General features: G+C 42.9%; 1 protein-coding gene across 7 annotated transcripts in view; it reads left to right on the forward strand.

Moving 5' to 3' along the window:
- The window catches only part of LOC125719088 (plectin-like), a 130,314-nt gene that overhangs the window by 15,473 nt on the left and 93,722 nt on the right, over positions 1-21,119 (forward strand). For 2 of the 7 annotated variants that reach the window (XM_048993569.1, XM_048993572.1), the window contains exon 1: positions 8,673-8,895. The exons of the other annotated variants lie outside the window; for them this stretch is intronic. In XM_048993569.1, coding sequence (XP_048849526.1) covers positions 8,805-8,895 — 91 coding nt within the window. In that variant the 5' untranslated portion in view covers positions 8,673-8,804. Of the gene's footprint in view, positions 1-8,672; positions 8,896-21,119 lie in introns of those variants that run through there. 7 annotated transcript variants of the gene reach the window in all.

Genomic DNA, 21,119 nt, shown 5'->3' on the forward strand with positions numbered 1-21,119 from the left:
TGCATGTGAAGATATGGGATATTTTAGATGGTAAGGTAACATTAGGTATTTGTAGCTGATATGTTGAATGCAGAAGGTATGGGCAGGACTAAAGACCTAAGTGACCTTGACAAGGGCCAGATTTCTATGGCCAGATGTCTGTGTCAAAGCATCCCTGAAACAGCAAGGTCAACTGTAGTGACCTAATGATAGGGAATGAACAATGGCCTGGTCTGGTGCAAGCCCATTGAAGAACCACTGTGAGACAGGTAATTTTAATGATGGTGATGGGAGTGATGTGCCATGATACTCAGTGCATTGAGCCCTGCCTGTAGGTGGTTTTTAACATACTGTTTATTTTTACTGAGTGTAGTTGGTGGTTAGCATGTGGCTTATGTTTTCTGACTGTAGCTGGTGGTCAGCATGTGGCTTATGTTTCCTGACTGTAGCTGGTGGTTAACATGTGGCTTATGTTTTCTGATTGTAACTGGTGGTTAGCATGTGGCTTGTTTTCTAACTGTAACTGGTGGTTAGCATGTGGCTTATGTTTCCTGACTGTAGCTGGTGGTTAACATGTGGCTTATGTTTTCTGATTGTAACTGGTGGTTAGCATGTGGCTTGTTTTCTAACTGTAACTGGTGGTTAGCATGTGGCTTATATTTTCTGACTGTAGCTGGTGGTTAGCATATGGCTTATGTTTCCTGAGTGTAGCTGGTGGTTAGCATGTGGCTTATATTTTCTGACTGTAGCTGGTGGTTAACATGTGGCTTATGTTTTCTGATTGTAGCTGGTGGTTAGCATGTGGCTTATATTTTCTGACTGTAGCTGGTGGTTAACATGTGGCTTATGTTTTCTGATTGTAACTGGTGGTTAGCATGTGGCTTGTTTTCTAACTGTAACTGGTGGTTAGCATGTGGCTTATATTTTCTGATTGTAGCTGGTAGTTAGCATGTGGCTTATGTTTTCTGACTGTAGCTGGTGGTTAGCATGTGGCTTATGTTTTCTGATTGTAGCTGGTGGTTAACATGTGGCTTATGTTTCCTGACTGTAGCTGGTGGTTAACATGTGGCTTATGTTTTCTGATTGTAGCTGGTGGTTAGCCTGTGGCTTATGTTTTCTGATTGTAGCTGGTGGTTAGCATGTGGCTTATGTTTTCTGATTGTAGCTGGTGGTTAGCATGTGGCTTATGTTTTCTGATTGTAGCTGGTGGTTAGCATGTGGCTTATGTTTTCTGATTGTAGCTGGTGGTTAGCATGTGGCTTATGTTTTCTGATTGTAGCTGGTGGTTAGCATGTGGCTTATATTTTCTGACTGTAGCTGGTGGTTAACATGTGGCTTATGTTTTCTGATTGTAGCTGGTGGTTAGCATGTGGCTTATATTTTCTGACTGTAGCTGGTGGTTAACATGTGGCTTATGTTTTCTGATTGTAGCTGGTGGTTAGCAGGGTGCCGCAGTCATCTGGAGGGTAAATCATGAGCCACGAGTTGCACTGACTCTAGAACATTTTAGGCTCTAAATGTTTTAATGTTCGATTATAATATTTCTGTAAGTACCACCAGATTTCCTACGAGAGCCACAAATCCCAAAACAGACTAGGTCTGTCTCATCAGTCATTACTCTGAGATGACACAGGTTCACATATTGCTGAACTGTAGACTAGAACTTGCAGGTGAGAATGAATGAGAATAACTGGTTATAAGGGCCTCTGTTTCTCTCTCAAGCTCAGACTGTGTAGATCTCAGCGGAGAGCTTTGCGTGGAACAAGCAGAGCACCTCGGAATTCTGTTTGGGAAAACGCTGGTGGCAGTTCTGGTTTATGATGATTGGCATTATATTTCAAGTTGTTGGAAGGTATGTTTCCACGTTCTGGAAATCTGGATGGCTACATACATCTACCATGTTGTGTAGCTTTTAAAAATTAGCATTAGCAAGTTCTTTTCCTCCTGGCTATGTATTTTGCTGTGTAGTATAGTTGTCACCGGTAATCTCATTAGCACAGCAATGTTATGTAATGAGTGTTCAGGTCATGGAGCACATTGCCCTTCTAATCACTGATTTTAATTATTCATAACGGATATCTAATTGCTACCTAAAGAATTAACATTTATTATTGAATCTGCTGCTGGACTAAAATTTCCTTTAGTCTTTTTATGGGCATCGCATGAACAGTTATTTCGCATTGACAAACATTCAGACGCAGTCATATGATTTCAGGTAATAAATGCAAATGTAATCTCTTGAATTGCCTTGCTTTGGTGGCACTGATATTAGTATAATGTCAGACACCAGTATCATTAGAGATGAACAGCAATCACTGGGTAAAATCAGTGATGTACATGATGAACCTGTAACTCATACTGCTGGGACAGAGCTACACATATAATGTTTCTGCCTGTGATTGAAGAGGACCCTGTTGGTGTAAAAATCACAAGGCATGGGATCTGCTGCTTTATTTTCTGTCATTTATGTGGGCTGCGGATGACGTAAGCCAGCAGTCAGGGATGCTCCCTGTTTCCCACCATTCCCCCTGAAACCTCTCCCGATGCTCTTGCACCTTAAAGGCATTTAGACATCATTTTGTCACACCTCATATTCAGGTGCGAACGTTTGTGTGGCTTTTCCTTGACACTGTTTGATTTACCCCACAGTTCAGAGACACATGGTTAGGCAGAGGTACTAAAGCCAGATCTGACCCCAAGCTGAATCAATTGTGTGACTCTTTGTCAATATCGTGCATTAGGCTGGCTTGCGGTACAGCGGTGTTCTTTGGGGTGACTCTGGATCACCATAATCTGACGGGTTTCGTGGTTTTTAAAAAAGTACCCTGGCACAGTGAGAAATTCAGAAAGTCTTTGCCAAAAAGCGGGAAGCTGGTGTCTCTCAGACACTGTAGTTATGAGCCGCTGGTTTGTCTGTAAACATGCTTCAGTTTTTGTTCCATCACAGTCCTTTTCAGGTTCTGTGTTGTTTACAATGAGCTTGGAAGAAATGTAGCATGCAAGGTTTGATGATGATAATTGTCCTCGTCCATCATCCAGTCGCCCACACAGAGGTGACGCAAACGGTTTTGTTGTGCATTCTGCATCTCTCATAAGCAAGGAGGGTCGTTGTGATGCCATGCAGTTACTCCCCAGTAATGTTACTCTCGAAGGAGCATGCCGAGGATGGTGTTTGGTTGCGACTTGGCACAGCTTCCTGGCATGTATAGCGGCAGGGAGAATGTACTGTGTGCAGTCAAAACAAATGTAATGAGTATAGCTGCAGTCTTAGATTGAACACACTGCAGTGGTCTGGGTGAAATGATGCTAATTACTGCTAAAGCCATCCTGCAGGCCACAGAAAAAGGCAGTTTTAACTTGATGTCACTGTACATTGTGACACTCTGTGTTCTAATAAGATAAACTGCAGCTCCACATGGAGAGAGGTAGGATAATGGTGAACTGGTGACCTCCAGGTCTCACATATTGCATTGGGCTTTCTGCGCTATTAAGAAAGGAAAAATTGTGTCATGGAAAATGTATGGTGACCTTTGACCCAGGCCATTACCCCCCACCACTCCTATGAGGTGACCTGACCTATGTAGAGCCACGTTGGGGGGTGTGGGGGGGAATGGTTCCAGACCATTCCTTCGAAGGTGTGGCTTGATATGCTTTGATGACTTACACATGGGAATGGTGCAGGTTTGACCCCCCACCAGAAGAAGGCATGACAGGCATGTATAAAGACATGATGTAACCTACCATGCCCACTTTTCTGAATGAGAGGGTTGGTGCTTATTGGGTGGTCTGGACAAATAAACAACCACTAGCTCAGTTTAAAAGATGTTGAATGGCAAGTGGGAATGTGTATGAAGAGTGGCGCACTCTGCATGGGGGAGGTTCCTCAGCGCACTGGGCTTATTTGTTAATCCTCCAGTAATGCCACAGACACACTGTGTTAAATTAGTAGTGGAAATGACTGTCAACTACCCCACAAGCCATGATGAGTCAGCGAGTGAGGAAACCATGCTGTTACACTAATTTTACCCCAGTGAAACTTTTTAAACGTTTATCTAGCGTTGAGCGGCATCCAAATCCACAAAGGAGATGTTACTGAGATTTTGTTTGAGAAGTGCGATCCAGATTCTGCTTGCAAAAACATCGCACTTTTTGTTTTTTAAAATGTCTCTTTCCTATCATCAGCATCTTTTAACATCAGCAAGCGCTGTAGCAGAATAATGACAGCAATATATCTACTCTCTGTCATCGTCTGCTGAGCACATTATGAGACCCAATGAATTATTTATTCTGGTCTTGGAATAGAACCATTATTTTTATAGATCTCAGTCTCAAACTGTTTTTAATGACCTTTTGTGGGTAAATAAGAACTTTGAAAAACGTGGCTCCAGAGGAAAGTAATTTGTCATTTTTGAGAAGTTATTAACATGCTACAGCATGTATATCTGGGGAAATGGTGCAATTGGAAGCAAAAGCAGTGTAATTGTGCAACAATATGAGGACTCGTCTTCAGGCTAAAACGTGGGGGAGTTCTGTTTAATGTTAGCAGCGACATCAGTAGTTTCGGCAGTTTTCTGAAGTGCTGAGTTCACAGTCTGGTTCCTATTAGCGCACATGCAGTACTCACAGCCCCCACAAGGGGTCATTTAGCAAAACAGTATGAATAATTAATTATTGTCTTTCCGTTCATATAAGGCCTCTAACACCTTAAACGCAAACTCATATTTACAGTACAGTTACATATTTACAGTTGTTATAATACTTTATTGTATTTTTCCAGATTATTTATGACTGACTTTTTTACTGTGTTGAAGTGACACTAGCTAATTGTATTTGGAGTGCAGTAATATTTCTAAGAACATTATATACCTTTCTTAAGTTAGCGAAACTGAAGTAACACTAAAGAATGTACTCTGACACCGGTATCACGATCAGGCTGGCAGGAATGTTTCGGGCTGGTTCTATTCCAGAACTCCCTCTCTGTGCGCTGTCAGGTTCTCTTTCTCTCAGTTTTCCCATAGTGAGATGATGCTGGATATTAATTAACATGCAGGGTGGGAGGGGCACAGTCACTGGAGTCTGGGCTGTAAATCTGTTTTGTCTGATTGTATAATGTTCTGCTGAACACCATCCTAGCCACAGCTTTTTGTTATAATGACAGTTTATTTGATTTTACCTTTCGGCAGCTATTTTATGTGCGTGACCTGCGCTCTCCTACTGCTCTTATATTACAGGCCGCGTTTAGGTAACAAATATATATTTTTACATTTAGGAGTGATGGTCGTTTGTGCTTTGAATGCTGTTTGGGAGCCGTGGGAGATTCACAGCTGAAAGGGGAGAGGGGGGCATTTGAAGTTAGAGACGCCAGGGAGGAGACTGAGAGGTTTCTGATCGGGAAGGTGAGTTGGTGTTATCTTCGGGACGTACACCCCCACCCCCTCATTCCAAGGCTTTGCTGAAGAGGCATGTTGCCAGCAATGCAGTCGTTCAGATCCTGAGGCTTCTCCACAGTGTGCTGGAAGGTCATTTTGCTGGGGTGGACATGAAGGCACCTTCACGGGGGGGGGGGGGGGGGTGGGCGTCTCTGGATGCGATGACTGGAGGCCTCCCGGCAATAGCTGTGGCTGTGAGACTGAACTCCAGCTGGGGTCGGATCAGGTCCAGATTTTTGAAACCCAATATGGCAAGTTTTCATATTTTCACACCAACCTCATCCTGGCTTCACACAGGACAACAGCTAGAGATCATTTCCGTGGCTTTTCAAGATGCCACATGCTACGTTTATTATACCATGGATCGTGTACAAGGTCATGTGGGAGGGTGGTGTCTATATGCCAGGGGATGCCAGACCATCGCAGGAGTCGCGTTTGCATGCAGTCACAGTGGGCAGTTTATAAGTGCCAGTTCACCAAACTATGTTTGGGGGGGGGGGCTACTGTAACTCTCTAATTACTTTAATTAGTCATAAATGGGAGACTTAATCAATCATTGATCACGACGGTAACCAAATAAGTGTTACAGTATTGTTTCAGTGTTTCAGTAATTTTTAGACCCACATTTAAAATGATAGTGTTAAACTTTCAGAGTATAGCTCTTTTGTTTCATTTTAGAAGGAGGTGAATGCATTTTTCATATGACTTGCGAAAACCGGAATCATCCAGGGCTTTGGACATATTGCTGATAATTTTCCCATATGTTTGAGCTGTACTTCCTTCAGTCATTCCTGTGGGGAGTCACGTGATTGTTTCAATGTTTGATCGGCCTTGTAGGGTTGAGCAAAGCGTAAATTGGTATAGAACTTACACATGCATCTCCTGCAAACTAGTCCTGTGTTCAGGAAAAAGACTTTATTACGATTTGATTGCTTCTTGCTGTCTGGTAGATAATCGGTGTATTTCTCGTTTTGCCTGCCTAGTTTGCCATTCAGGAATGGGAGGATTTGCAAATGAGGATCTGATTAAAAAAAGCCTGACAAGTTGCCAGAGTGCAGGCTGGCTCGAGAGGAAGCCAGACTGAGCCCCAGGCTGTGTGTCATAGCAACGCAAGCAGCCATACAGGCAGCTACCAGCTACAATTAAACGTTTAATTGTCAGAGGTGGCTGCTACTGAAGGTAAAGACGAGAGAATCTGTGCTTATCAAAGTGAATCAACTAAAGATCATTTTAGCACTTGCTGTAATCAGTTATCACCCTGTCCTAGTTATTCCCTACATTGTCCCCTGAACTTTCTGGCTCACAGTGAGTTAACTACAGAAGAACAAAATTGATCTCTGGAATGTTTCAAGAGCTGAACTTCTGTGTCGTGGCGAGGGTGACCAGTTGACGTTGAAGCCTTCGGATCTGAGGATGATTTTAGTTTTGGGTGGTGGATTTTCATTTAAAGGAGAATTTCACAAACTTTTGAAGCTTGTATCGCCTTCATTTAGTAGCACCAATGACTTGTGGGAAGCTGTGGACTAAACCTTTGTAACCCTGGAAAGTGATTTTTATTGGAAACAAAAGAGTTTGATAAAATTGCACGTGGCTGGTTTGTTTCCCATTAAATGACTTCATTTCTTGGTGGAATTTTCCCCGCTAAGGTGGTCGAACCCAGAAATACTGCAGTTGACATTTGACTTGAAGGCTGCACCGCTGCCTGAGTGAAAAGGAAAGTCTGAAACTGCATCCCTCCTCCCAGTCGCTGGCCTTTTTATTTCTCAAAAAGTACCTTGTGGTTTCCGGCTCGGCTTTTTACCAGAAGGATTTATAACTATTGTTCATTAGTCTTAACCTCTCATTAGAGCTATCCTTAAGATAACAATTAGAAGATCTACGTGCTGAAAGCAATACAGATATTAGTGAGATCACTAAAAATAGAAAAAAATAAGCTTCTGTCACTTAACTTTCCTGTTTAACAGGACAGGACAAATATTTTTTTTAGGGGTCAACATGTGCATAGATTGCAGAGGGATCACGTTTATTAACATTGAAATATGCATAATTAGAGGTGTTCTTAGTATAGTTCTTAGTATTTGTTAAGTTTGCTCACACTTGGGATACAGACCAACGTAGTGAAGTAAGTGCAATTATGATAGAGCAAAAATGAATTAAAACAGCTTCATTAGTAATTACCTAATGGCCTTTTGGGTTTTTTGTATATCGATGAACTATTCTGTGCTTCTTCTGCTCTTGGATGGATTGATCTGTATTTTAACTTTGCACCCAGCTGACCCGGGCTATGTCCTCGACCTCCTTATCTGCACTGACAATCTAGATCCAGTCACAGACTGTCTGGGCCTTACTGTGTTTTGGTTACCCGCAGGGGTCCATGAAGAGGTCAATAGAGAAGGAATGAGCAGGATTGTGGGAAAGAGACAACTGGCTATGCCACTAAGAGAGCGGCTGAGGTCTGCCAGTGGGCTACCACCATCAGCATCACAGCGACCTCCTTCCTTATATATACGCGTACATACGGAGGTTTAGCAAGGTCTGGTGCCTTATGTTTTCGTCAAACCGAGTTAATCTTCTACACTGTTTATCCAAATGTGGTCGCCATAGAAACTGGTAGTAAATACCAGTGGAATACTGGGGGGTGGGTGGGGGGGTGGGGGGTGGGACTATATCTTCTTGACTTCAGATTTGTAAGTAATCCTGCAGTGGACTGGTGTAATGAAAAAGGCTTAGTTAAATAACATGTCTTAGTTTTAAATAAGTTACATTCCCATAGATAAAAATCAAATATCAAGTAGAGTTTTTTGAGATGTCCGAGTTGTCCATATTATTTTCAATGTATGCTTTTTATTTTACTGTTTAAATTTGCAGTAGATTAAAAAAAAAAAAAAGTTGTGATAGTTTTTTTTTTAATGATTGTAAGGAAAACCCGCTGCCACTAACGTAAATTCATCCTGGTTCGTCGAACGGCTCCTACTTTGTGTTATCTGTTAATCTGTGATACACACCCAAACCCGCAGAAAAATCAAATACTGTGCCTGGCGTTTCGATTTGCAAGGAGATGATTTATTTTGTTACTGTTTGCCAGAAGCCCTGCAGCCCCGAGACACTGTGCAAGACCGTTGTGTGTATTTCGGTGTATGTGTGTGTTGCCCGTGGCATGCGGCGCCTATGCCTTTAAGAGGTGGGGCCAGCTGCTATGCTGGTGTGTCTCTGGCTGCGGAGGCAGCACTGATGGTGTGGAATGAAAGGCAGTGCTTTCGGGAGGGTGCACCGAGAGGGAGCTAGCTGAACGGGAGGCAGAGAGCACTACACTCCGAGAAGCAGAGCGGGCTGAGAAGGCTGCCGCAGTCAGTGGGGAAAAGCGGATCCGGCCAGACAGGAGACGAGGAGGCACACATGGCCTTATACAATCCAGCCAAGCAGGCAGGTCGCACTGAGGAGCAGGACTACGTTCAGGCTTATGAGAATGTCCGGGAGAAGTATAAAGGTAATGACCATGGCCACAACTCTGCAGGAACATCTCTAATGACAGGAGTCAGGACCCATGATGCCTGCAGGGCAGCCATTGGCTGTTAAGTGCAGGAGTTCTGTACTGACCAGCACATTGGTGCTGTATAAACCTGACATGTAGTGATACTCTGATGGGGTGGCATTGACCGGTCATGTTACTGGTAGGTTCTATGGGTAATTGTGGTGATGGTTTTTTCCTTCTTCATGTGTGAGAAGGCTGTATAGTTTTCTAACAAGGAATTTTCTTAAATGACTATGGAATTTTAAGCAGAGCTTGAAAGATCCAAAAAAATGACTGAGACCATGGTGTCACACCTGTTAAATAAAACAAATTAATTAATTTTCGGTAACTGCTGGCACGCAATGAATGTATTTGACATAAATAGCTGTGCATGAAGTTTGCAGGCATCTCCAGAGGCCAAAGTATGCATTATACCACACCCTGTTACACACAAAGCCTTCCTTGGACAATGTTTTAAAATTAAATTTGGCTTTCATTTATGCTCCCAAGGTTGTCTTGGGAAAAAGCACTTTCTACTGGTGTAATGTAAGACACCAGGCTTGGAGGATCAAATCAGAGAACAATCAAGCACAGACACATTTCACTCTAGTTTGGTTGCTGATTGAGATATTTTGAAAATCTGGAAATGGATGGGAATTCTAAAAATACCGGCCCAGTTCCCAGGCAGGCAGAGAGATGCAGCCGTGAGGTTATGCGGAAGCATGGCTGTCTGTGTGCCCACATCTTTAGTGGCAGAATCCTCTGTCTGTGACAACAGGACTTTAACGTTCCTGCTTTAGTCAGATCCTTGTCCTCCCCAGAGAAAGCTTCTCTTCACCCGGCCAGCTCTACATCTCCACTAGGATTCTTGGTGGTGGTGGGGGGGGGGGGGGGGGCGGGAGGGTCGGGCAATCATACACACTGCTTGTGCATGAGATGCGGGTGTGGCGGACGCTGTTGCGAGCGTGGGCTGTGGCGGAGGTGGTGGGACTTTACTGATAATGTCCCCCCTCATTCTGCTGTGTGAGTGTGGTGTCGCTCCACTCCCAGTCTCCCCTCCATCTTAGTCTCTCGCTTTATTACTTCCTGCTTTGATCTCCTACTGGGCCCCTTTAGGTGCTGCCTACTAAACTCCATACTTGTGTTTAATGGAAAGTCCCTCTAACACATATGCAGGAACGTGATGAAATTTGTCATTAATCATGGGTTGTGTCACCCTTCCGGTCAGTTTTGGACGTGTTACTCTAATACACTGTTAAAGGAACTTGTTCCTTGTGTTTTTTTTCCAAAACCTTTGTTCCCCAGCTGATTATGTGTAAACGTATTCTGGACATATTCTTGAGATTATTTTGGGTGTTTCATTTTTTAATGTAATCGAAAGTGAGAAACATCTCTGCTGGTTTATTGGCAGTTGGTAACGCTAGTTTGGGGTTGGTTTCTCTATGTTTTGAATAAATACACCAAGGACAAAGTCAGACAGTCTGTAATAGTGTGATCTGTAGGTGTGAAGAATGTCCCACACTTTTTTTGCACTTCTGGTATCCCATCTGCTGTGAATTCTGGATATTTACATGCTTAACATGTTTACTCTGTTGCCTGCACAACTCGTGCCGTCAATTTAATCAAAGCCAGTTTACTGAAATTCGGGTTACGAACCATGCTCCAGGGCATGGGATCCCTGATGGGATCTGAACATGTGACTATCTGGTTCAAAGTCTGTTTCGTCAGGATCTGTAGCACCTGCCGTCTTGAAAAAGACATCTGGCTTCCAGCTGCGCATCTACGCTGCAGTGAGCCAAAGACTGCAGTGGAGGGTGGAGGTCAGCTGTCAGGGCTACGCTTGGTGCGTCAAGCCAGCAGCACTTCCTGGCGAATGCCCCCCCTGCGTCCCCCTCGGGCTGTTACACGCAGAGGTGTGCAGTGATAGGTCTTGGGGGTCCTCAAAAAGCCAGGGAGTTCCTTGTTTTCCTTAGAGTGAAATAGGTTCATAACTGCTTAGAATAACCAAGATAGATATAGTCCTGTCTTGCATTGTCGGTCATCTAAAGATTTGGTAATACTTTGCTTGAGGGAGCAAAAAGTACTTAGTAACTCATTTACTACTCCAGAAGAAATCATGAACAAATATAGTACCTGCATGAAATACATGAATGGACATGATTGATTAATGAAAGAACTTGGGATCAGTACTTAAACAGTTAATTAATCCGTCAGGTATGAGAGTTACTACTACAGTACTACGTTATTTCTGCCCCCTCAAGTAATTTTTGTTTTTTTTTTTGTTTTTTTTTTGTGCTGTGAAGACTCTATTATTGAGCCAGTTGTGCCCTTTTGGAATAGAAAAATGTATGAATACACTATGTTATTAAGGAGTGAAGTTTTTAATTGTGAATTTGTAACTGGTCCACGATCAGCCTGGACAGTCTGCTTATTCTGTTTTTAGATAAGAGTGTGAGTGAGATCACAGGTGTTTTACCAGATATCTACAGGGGAGAGCAGGACATACAGGAAGTGACAATACCTTCCCACTCCCACAAGTAGTTCATGACGGCCCCTTCCCAGAGACAGTGAGTGAAGAACCTCTCCCATCAAGGCAGAGCATGTCTGGGAAGATGAACAGCTATGAAGTTCTTCTTACCATGCTGACCTTCAAAAATTGATTTGTCTGGGTAACTCTGTATTCGTCATTCATACAAATAATGAGCAGTGGTTTTTGCTTAGGATAGGGCCTGCTTTCATGGTGAATCACTGTCCTGTATTGGTCCTGATGGCTCAGTTTGAAACCCTCCCTAGAAGTTCTCCTACACTTTTTGAGCCTTTTGCCTAGGCTCTGGTTTCATGCAACATAACCTCGTCCTTTCTAAAATAGTATCTTTTAAAGGCACACACAGGGTTTTCTAGGGGGGGTCCTGGACTCGTTTGTCTTACGAAATGATGCATGTAATATGCGCATAGACTTGCGATAATTCCCTGTAACACTACCTGCTTTTTCTGATTTTCTACATTTTAAATAAATGAACAGAATTCTTCCCAGATGAATCGGTAGTACTTAGAATAGTATGATCCAGTTGTGAGTTGCTTCCAGTGCCTGGCAGTATGTTTTTTGGCAGTTTGACCATCAGGGAGGCAATTTGTTACTGACTTCACTGCAAAGTTCTGCACTTTGTTACAGCTTTGACATTATAATTCTGAGGTTTCAGGCATGAACGTTGGGGAAGCCACAGGTAGCTCAGGGATCACCGAAAAACATGTACAGATATGTATGAACATTTACCGACGTTCTGTCTGTCGTGTTACTTTTATTTTCTAGAAAAAAAAACAACTTATTTTGGTTAAAACCAGCTTGAACCTTTTGAGTAGATGTTTTTGCGTTACTCTACTTACATTTTTTGCCTTTACACTAATCTTTAAAGTCTTTTCAAAGCAATACCTTCAGTAAACAAAAGGCAACACTTTTGGAAAATGCTTTTACGGAGGGGAGAGGACTGAGCTGTGAGAGGGATCAAGTCCTGGCTGTGTTGTTGCAAGTGCTGGACGTTTTGTGGGATCCGCATGCCCTGTAAGTCCAGCAGTCTGGAACAGATTAGCCAGAGCCTCCGGCAGAGGCTACTTGAAGGGGGCGCCTGGCGTGACAAGCGGGGGAAGCTGCAGGACCATTCTGCGAATGCGATTTGGCCCAGCGGTGTGTGGGGTATGTTTTGCATTACTTGGCTGTACAGCCCCATTGAATGTCACTAATGTCACCTGTTGGCATCTACTAGCGTAGCATTTCACCAGTTCGCTGCGATGCATTTCCTGTATCTGTTTTCTGATGAACCGCTAATGTGAGCTGGATGCTGCCAGATTCAGATAGCAAAGTCTGAATGAAAAACAAGGTCATTTTTATGCAGCTCGTGGTGCCACAGGGGGCACACAGGTGGCAATGCCAGGTAACAGTCAGGCAAAAGTCGTCTTGCGGGTCGAGGACATAGCCCGGGTCAGCTGGGTGCAAAGTTAAAATACAGATCAATCCATCCAAGAGCAGAAGAAGCACAGAATAGTTCATCGATATACAAAAAACCCAAAAGGCCATTAAGTAATTACTAATGAAGCTGTTTTAATTCATTTTTGGTCTATCATAATTGCACTTACTTTACTACATTGGTCTGTATCCCAAGTGTGACCAAACTTAACAAATAATAAGAACTATACTAAGAACACCTCTAATTATGCATATTTAAATGTTAATAAACGTGATCCCTCTGCAATCTATGCACATCCATCCATCCATTTTCCAAACCACTTATCCTATTGGGTCGCGGGGGGCCCGGAGCCTATCCCGGAAGCAATGGGCACGAGGCAGGGAACAACCCAGGATGGGGGGCCAGCCCATCGCAGGGCACACTCACACACCAGTCACTCACACATGCACTCCTACGGGCAATTTAGTAACTCCAATTAGCCTCAGTATCAGTTTTTGGACTGTGGGGGGAAACCAGAGTACCCGGTGGAAATCCCATGACGACATGGGGAGAACATGCAAACTCCACATACATGTAACCCAGGCGCAGACTTGAACCCGGGTCCCAGAGGTGTGAGGCAACAGTGCTAACCACTGCACCACTTATTGTAACATTTGTGACAATTTTTTCTTCAATATCCTCAATTTCATTTTGAACCAGTTTTTGTCTGCACTGTATATATGGGTTCAGGAGCCAGTGGTGAAATCAGTTGGCTGAGCCTTGGATTTGAAACAGTGACCTTTTGGTTTCAAGCACAGGATCGTAACCCAGTGAGCTGCACACCACCCCTGAGGATGAATGAGTCACAACTTTTTAACAGAGGATGGCTTCAATCCACTAACCTCTGGACCCTGCATGCTTCTTCAGCACCACTTTGCAAAACAGCACAGTCTTTGTTGTCAGTAGGTCTAAATTTAAGCAATATATGATGCTTGGTGATTTTTTTTTTATTATCTGAATTACCCGTGGTTAAAACAGCGTAACTCCATCCCCCTCTTTCTCCCTAAGGTCCACTGGACATCATTTTCCTCTTTGATTAATTGTTTTGGAGGCTGGCAGTTGTCTGCTTTGTCCATTGTTCATTCTACTGAAGCAGAGACACTAAGTAACGTATTATGGGTCTTTTAATTTGTTCAAGTCAGTCTGGTTGGGAAATTGACACTTCTTTGAAGGAACTTGATTAATTATGTTAGCCTGGCGGGTACATTTGTGTGTGCACAGGACAGTACAGCGAGAAATTTGCCAGATGTGTGAGATTTCATTCACTGACTTGTTTGCGTAATAAGCTGATATCGTTCATCCTGACATTCTTGTGGGCTGGACTGAAATAAGGGCCATACTAGAGTATCGTGTTTTACAGGGCAGTTAGCAGTGCTGTGCGTGGCTCAGTGGCAGCACCGTATCCTCGCAGTTCCAGGCTGGGGGTTCAGGTTTCTGTGCTGCTCTCCATGTGTGTGCAGCTTGCATGTTCTCCCATGTCACACAGGGTCCCTCAGGGTGCTCCAGCTTCCTTCTGTACCTCAAATGGCTTCCAGTTTGCCTAACTGGCGTCTCCAAATTCCACATAGAACATGGTTGTGTGTGTGTGTGTGTGTGTGTGTGTGTGTGTGTGTGTGTGCATGCTGCAGTGGACCGTCATCCCCTCCAGGGTGTACCCTGCCTGGAATAGGTTCTGTGACTCCTACCAGCATAATGGTTGGGTGGGCGGATGGATACAAACCATACTGACTCTGTCATGGATAATTTCAAACGAGGGGTTGGATCTGATTTGATGAACATAACAAACACAGGAGAACCCAAACTCAACCATCTCACCAACGCTGCCAGGTTTCTGCTCTATGATTGAATGCAGGCGTGATCAATAAGCTGTACAGAAGATGGATGGATGGATGGAATTCTGGCCTTGGATCTTTATAGCTTTTCACTTTGTTTATCTTTCTGCGGGTTTTTTCCTTATCCTGTTTTTCTACCACTTTTGAAAGACTGCTCATCAGGTAAAATCTAAGAATAAAAACTATAAAATTGCATCCCATGCAGCTGCTATTGATAGCCCCAGCAGATAAGCGGTTATTAAAAATCGGTAGTTTCTAACCTTTGTTTAGTTAGACAGCTGTGTGCCGATTTCGTGGGGCATGGAGGCTGACGCAGTCCAGACCCCTGCTCTGTGCAGACGCCCAGCTCAGACATCAATACCACCTCCACTGCAGTGGAGTCTGGAGCAGCACTGCTGGGAATCCCAGCCTGCATGCCTGGGCCTACCCCGGGGCTCTGAATACCAGAGTTTGTAGCTGCCCTCAGGCCCCCCCAGCGACCTGCCCCCATCAAGCCCCAAAAGCCCTCACTAATTTAGCCCTGTCAGCTGACACTCCTTATGCTGCACTCTGCCCCCCTAGCAGCAATGCTAATGGCCATCAGAAATGCTAATCACTTTAGTCTGGTTTTACATCAGTAACCTTTTTGTGTAGATAGAAATGTAAACATTATTCTAGGTCCTTCTTTTTTTCAGGATAGACTAAAATGCAATGTCACATGTTCCTGTTTCGTGCTTTAATGTCCACTTTAGAAAAACTGAATGAAATTTAAATGGGACACGCTGGTCAAAATACCTAATTTCCCAGAGATCACTGCTTGTTGAGTCCCAGAGCAGTAAAGGGTGTATCTCTTCATCGCAGATAATTACGATCCAAAAAAGATGCATTTAAACATGTAAAAATTCCATATGCTTCGATTCAGAAATAATTTCATACTGTTCAATTGAAGTACAATGCTGTTCTATTCAGACTGGATACAGTTTATATGAATATAACATGCATTTAAGTGTCATTTTCAGAAACAAAAATGTTTTTAAAGTTTCACAAGAATAATGTTGCACTGCAAAAACTGAGAGTTAGCTGAAGTAAATATTACCGTAATAGTGATGCAGTAGTAGTGACGCAAAGGGTGTATCAATTTGTGATGGCTTAATTGATTTTTGGCCAGTTCTTTTTCAATTTTGGATTGGGGGTTCAGAATTGATGCTGCTGTTTCATAAACACTTGGACCAAATTTCTGATTCAGATCAGTTTTTCGTTGCACCCCTGGTAAATGATAATGTATTTGCTCATCCTGTGCGCTTTTTAATAAAATGAATGACTGGTACTTTACTTTAAATTGATTCCTACTTAAAAAAAAAAGTACAAAAAATATCATTTTGAGGAGCTTGATATCGGGTGTTCAAGTATAATATTACTATTTTTGATGTTGGCATCTGTGCCATTCGTTTCATTGCTAAAAGGTGTTTTGACAGAGGTGTATTTCTTAGATGCAGCTGAGGTTTATGGGAAGTGTGAGCATAAGCAGTTAGCCGCTCCACTGTGTTCCACCAGTCATGAGATTATTTAAGAGAAAAAGAGCAGAAATACAGAAATCTCACTGTAGTTTATGATTTCCTCGGGGCAGTTCTCTAATTAAGCTGCATGTGAGATGGACTCCTTTGGAAAGAAATCATCCATCCATCCATCCATTTTCCAAACCGCTTATCCTACTGGGTCGCAGGGGGTCCGGAGCCTATCCCGGAAGCAATGGGCACGAGGCAGGGAACAACCCAGGATTGGGGGCCAGCCCATCGCAGGGCACACTCACACACCATTCACGCACACATACACACCTACGGGCAATTAATAACTCCAATTAGCCTCAGCATGTCTTTGGACTGTGGGGGGAAACCGGAGTACCCGTAGGAAACCCCACGATGACATGGGGAGAACATGCAAACTCCACACACATGTGACCCAAGCGGAGACTCGAACCCGGGTTCCAGAGGTGTGAGGCAACAGTGCTAACCACTGCACCACCATGCCGCCCCATACAGTGCTAACCACTGCACCACCATGCCGCCCCATACAGTGCTAACCACTGCACCACCATGCCGCCCCATACAGTGCTAACCACTGCACCACCATGCCGCCCCCGGAAAGAAGTCATGAAAATGTAATTTCTTTTTATTATTTTTTCCTCTTCATCATTTTATCATTAAATAACAATGTACAGGGTTGTACTAGCTTAACAAAGAACATCACAAAGGTGTACAAGCATATTATCATATTAAACTTTGAATACCCTTTTTACCCCATATATGGAATGCTGAGTTCAAACTCGAAGGATGAGAAAGATGATTATTACCTAATGAGGTCAGAGCAGAAGCAGAAACAGACTTGAATTGATGCCAAAATTGTTACTATGTTTTAAGAGAGGTGAACTGAAAAGGATTATCTGTGTACTGTGAGAGGGATACAGGAAGAGGCGGCAATAATAATGCAGGGAGGGGGGTAGAAAAACATGACTGAGCTTCCAGTGAGCACCATCCTGCATGAGGTTCATTCAGCCAGTTGATGTACTTTTGAATGTTGGCTGCCCAATGACAGAACATCAAATTGGATAAAGAGAGACCTGCACTAAGCCTACATTCATGTATTAATGATTTGCGAATCCTGGAAGTCCTACCTCCCCAAATGAATGAGGAAATAATTTGATCAATAGATTTAAAGAAAGTTTTAGGTAAAAGTAAACAAATACACTGAAAAAGGCATAAAACCTGGGTAAAGACTTCAATTTAATTATATTAATCCTACCAAGAGATAATGGTAAATTCGCCCATTTTTGTAAAGCAAATCGTATATACTGTAGCTTAATAGAGGCTGAAAGTTGCAGCCCGCAAAGCCTTAGGTGGGATGGCCACTATCCTAGTTCTTCTTGACTGAAGTACAGCTTTTGATGCAGTTAACCATAATATCTTGCAACTTGCAAGTATTGGTATCTGATGTTGCTCTTTCTTAGTTTGACTCTTACGTCAATGATCGACAGTATTATGTCTCCATTAGGGAACTTAAATCCGCCACTACTTCGCTCACACAAGGTGTCCCCCAAGGGTCAGTTATGGGTCCTATTTTTTTCAATATCTACATGCTCCCATTAGGTGAAACTGCATCATCATCCCCAGCCTTGCTGACTAACTGCATTAGTGAAATCAAACACTGGATGAAGGTTAACTTTTTACTGCTCAGCCCTGACAAAACCGAAATCCTATTGGTGGGTACTAAATCTGTCCTCTCTACCCTGCGTGGGTTAAAAATTGATGTTAATGGGATCCAAGTGGAGCCCTCAACATCAGTCCGTAATTTGGGTGTCATTTTTGATCAGCTTCTTACATTTCAACCACACATTAGCTTACTAATACAGAGAGCATTTTTTCATCTACGTAACATTGCTCGTTTGCACTCTTCCCTCAATGTGAAAGATACCAAAACACTAATTCATGCTTTCATCACTACCGGTCTGGACTATTGTAACGCATTATTTTATGGCCTCCGTAATAAACATATCACTAGATTGCAGTATGTTCAGAACTCTGCTACCTGTCTACTTACGCACACTAAAAAATCTGCTCACAATACTACTGTCCTCCTTGATTTTTGGTTGCCCGTCTCTTCAAGAATCAAATATAAAATTATCCTCTTCACCTTCAAAGCCCTTAGTGGTTTAGCCCCTCGTGCATTAAGATCATCCGATGCAGACTTACTCACTGCACCTAAGCACAGGTTATCAACTATCGGTGGCAGAACATTTAGTGTAACAGCTCCTAAACTTCGGAACGCTCTTCCTCAGTCTCCGTGAGAAAAAATCTGTTATCCATTTTAAGCTTCTGTTAAAACACATTTATTCAATAAATAAATTATTCGTCTTGTATGTAACTTGCCTACCTTGTTAAATGTGTTTTTTGTAAAGTGTCCTTGAGTGTATGAAAGCCTCTGCCCTCATATGTTTATAGGGAGACATTCACCGTTTTGTAGTTTCTACCCAGAAAAAGAAACAAATTTTTTGAAGTACTGCTGTGATAGATGCAAGATGGATAATTGGATTTGTGACATATAGCAGTAATTCATCTGCATGGAATTTTATTTTAAAGTATAAGAACTGCTCCTTCAGTTAGGTTAAGTTTTTTTTAGCATATGACTTAGAAAGATGTTTCGTGGATTTGGAGTCGGAACAAAGGAGGAGTCTAAAGTTGAAAATGACTGACCACAGCTTCTTGTCCTGCCGAATTTTTAGTTTCCTTATGGTTTATAAAAGAGAATTCTGAAAAATGAACCTTCTGCTCTCCTGTCAGCTTTGGGTTTCATGGACAGTGAAAATATGTGAGTTGATCTCCTGGGGTCCTGATTGCTTTATCAAAAGGTAAAAGTATGAAACTGTATAAACTTACTGGAAAACGGCCAGGGGCAGCAGTTAAAAGCATTTTTTGGAGAACCTGAGTTTTGATAAAATCAAACTTTTTCATTCCTTGTGCTTGGGAATTTAGCAATATGCGATGTCTATCTTAAGAAGAAAGCCAGGAATCTAGCATAAAATGCTCCCACTTAAGCTCAAGAGACTCAAATCAGAACAGAGGACATATGTTCAGCAGTGTTTCCTGGTGTGACTCTTGATATATTGGAGTCACTGAAAAGGAGAAATTTGTCGGCATAGAGAACGAAGGTCCACTTATTGAGACCTGAAAATTCCTACATAGTACGTTTGATCTTATTGATTTTATTTAAAACCGTTTTTTAATGTACAGGAATGTGGTGAAAAACTTTGACAGCTCAAGTTATTGCCTAACATAATCCAACTTCACAGGAGCCTCTAATGACGCCCGCATTTATGCGGAGCCCCTGCTAGTCGTCTGTGTGTTGCCTGTGGTTAGATCCCAGGCATAATAATAATAATAATAATAATAAAAAGTTTTATTTATATAGCGCCTTTCTCACACTCAAGGATGCTTTACAATGCAAATAATGATACAGAAAACAATGCAGACGCAGCAGCAACAATAGTAACAGAACAACAACAGGAGTGTTACGTAGTAGCAGTTACATTATAGCATTCGTGGAATAAATGAGTCTTCAACTGAAGCTTGAAAATGATAAGAGATGTTATCTCTCACAGACTGTGAGGAAGTGTGTTCCATAGTGTAGGTGCTGTCACACAGAACGCCCTGCCACCCACAGAGGATAATCTGAATTTAGGAACAGTAAGAAGGTTGGAGCCCGATGATCTTAGCGTGCGAGAAGGGGTGTATGGAAGAAGAAAGAGACTCGTATCTGAGCACCACCACCAGGGAAGGAGTCGCTGACTCCACCATGGAGGACCGGATGGGGGGCGACTTCCGGTGGAGCTGCAGGAGAAGCAGGACTGTTCTCATTGGCCTTGGCCAGCCAGATTCTGAGTGATACAGACTCCTGGCCTCATGGAGCCTTTCTGCCTGCGTAAGTGTGACGGGCAGCTTTCTCATAAGCCCTATGCTTCATTGGAGATCTCATGCCTGTGTGACCTCAGACATGTGGAATGTTTGCCTGAACGGCCAAGACAAAAGCGGATTAGCGTCTCGCCATATAATTTGTGTTATTCATGGAATCAGCAAGGCTCCCTTCGATGCTGCTGGACTGGACTGGAGTACCTGACCATCCCAGAGAGTCGCTGATTGCTTATGTAGCCCTGAGGCAGCTAGCTCACTGTAGTAACTTAGAGGTGTCTCAAGCCAGTTCAGCATGTCTGTACTGTCTTGTGCCTGCATGTGGTGGACACTGCCAAGAATGCTAGAGGGAATAGTGCATGTTGGGTGTTGCTAGGTTTTTAGTAAGAGCAAAAAAATAGAGAGTGAAAGCTCATTTCAGATGTAATCAGTATAATGCAACAGGAGGGCTGCACAAATTAGTGTCTGGAAAAGCACTGAGAAAGAAAGGCTGCAGCAATTACCAGCTATATGGTTCATACTGTGGATAATTTATAACCCTGTAATGGCCAAATCCAACCATGTCAGTCACATACGGTCAACATAAGTCAGTAAATTTTAGCAAAGACAATCAACAGGAGCCAAACTAATGACGTTTTCATCACTAAATAGAATTGTAAGCATGGAATGAGATATCACGTTTGACTTTCAACATGTAATGATTGTCCTCATACCTCTCAAACTATCCATCCATTCATTTTCCAAACCGCTTATCCTACTGGGTCGCGGGGGATCCGGAGCCTATCCCGGAAGCCCTGTCAAACTATGTATAATATATTTTGAGTCATAAAATGCAGACCCCCCGTGGTGGTGATGATCTTGCAGCTGCTGGAGTGGCATCAATCAGGCTGCTTTAGGCTTGAATCTGACCTGGGCCCTGCCTCTTTAAA

The sequence above is a fragment of the Brienomyrus brachyistius genome, chromosome 23, assembly GCF_023856365.1.
Source record: "Brienomyrus brachyistius isolate T26 chromosome 23, BBRACH_0.4, whole genome shotgun sequence".
Lineage (NCBI taxonomy): Eukaryota > Metazoa > Chordata > Actinopteri > Osteoglossiformes > Mormyridae > Brienomyrus > Brienomyrus brachyistius.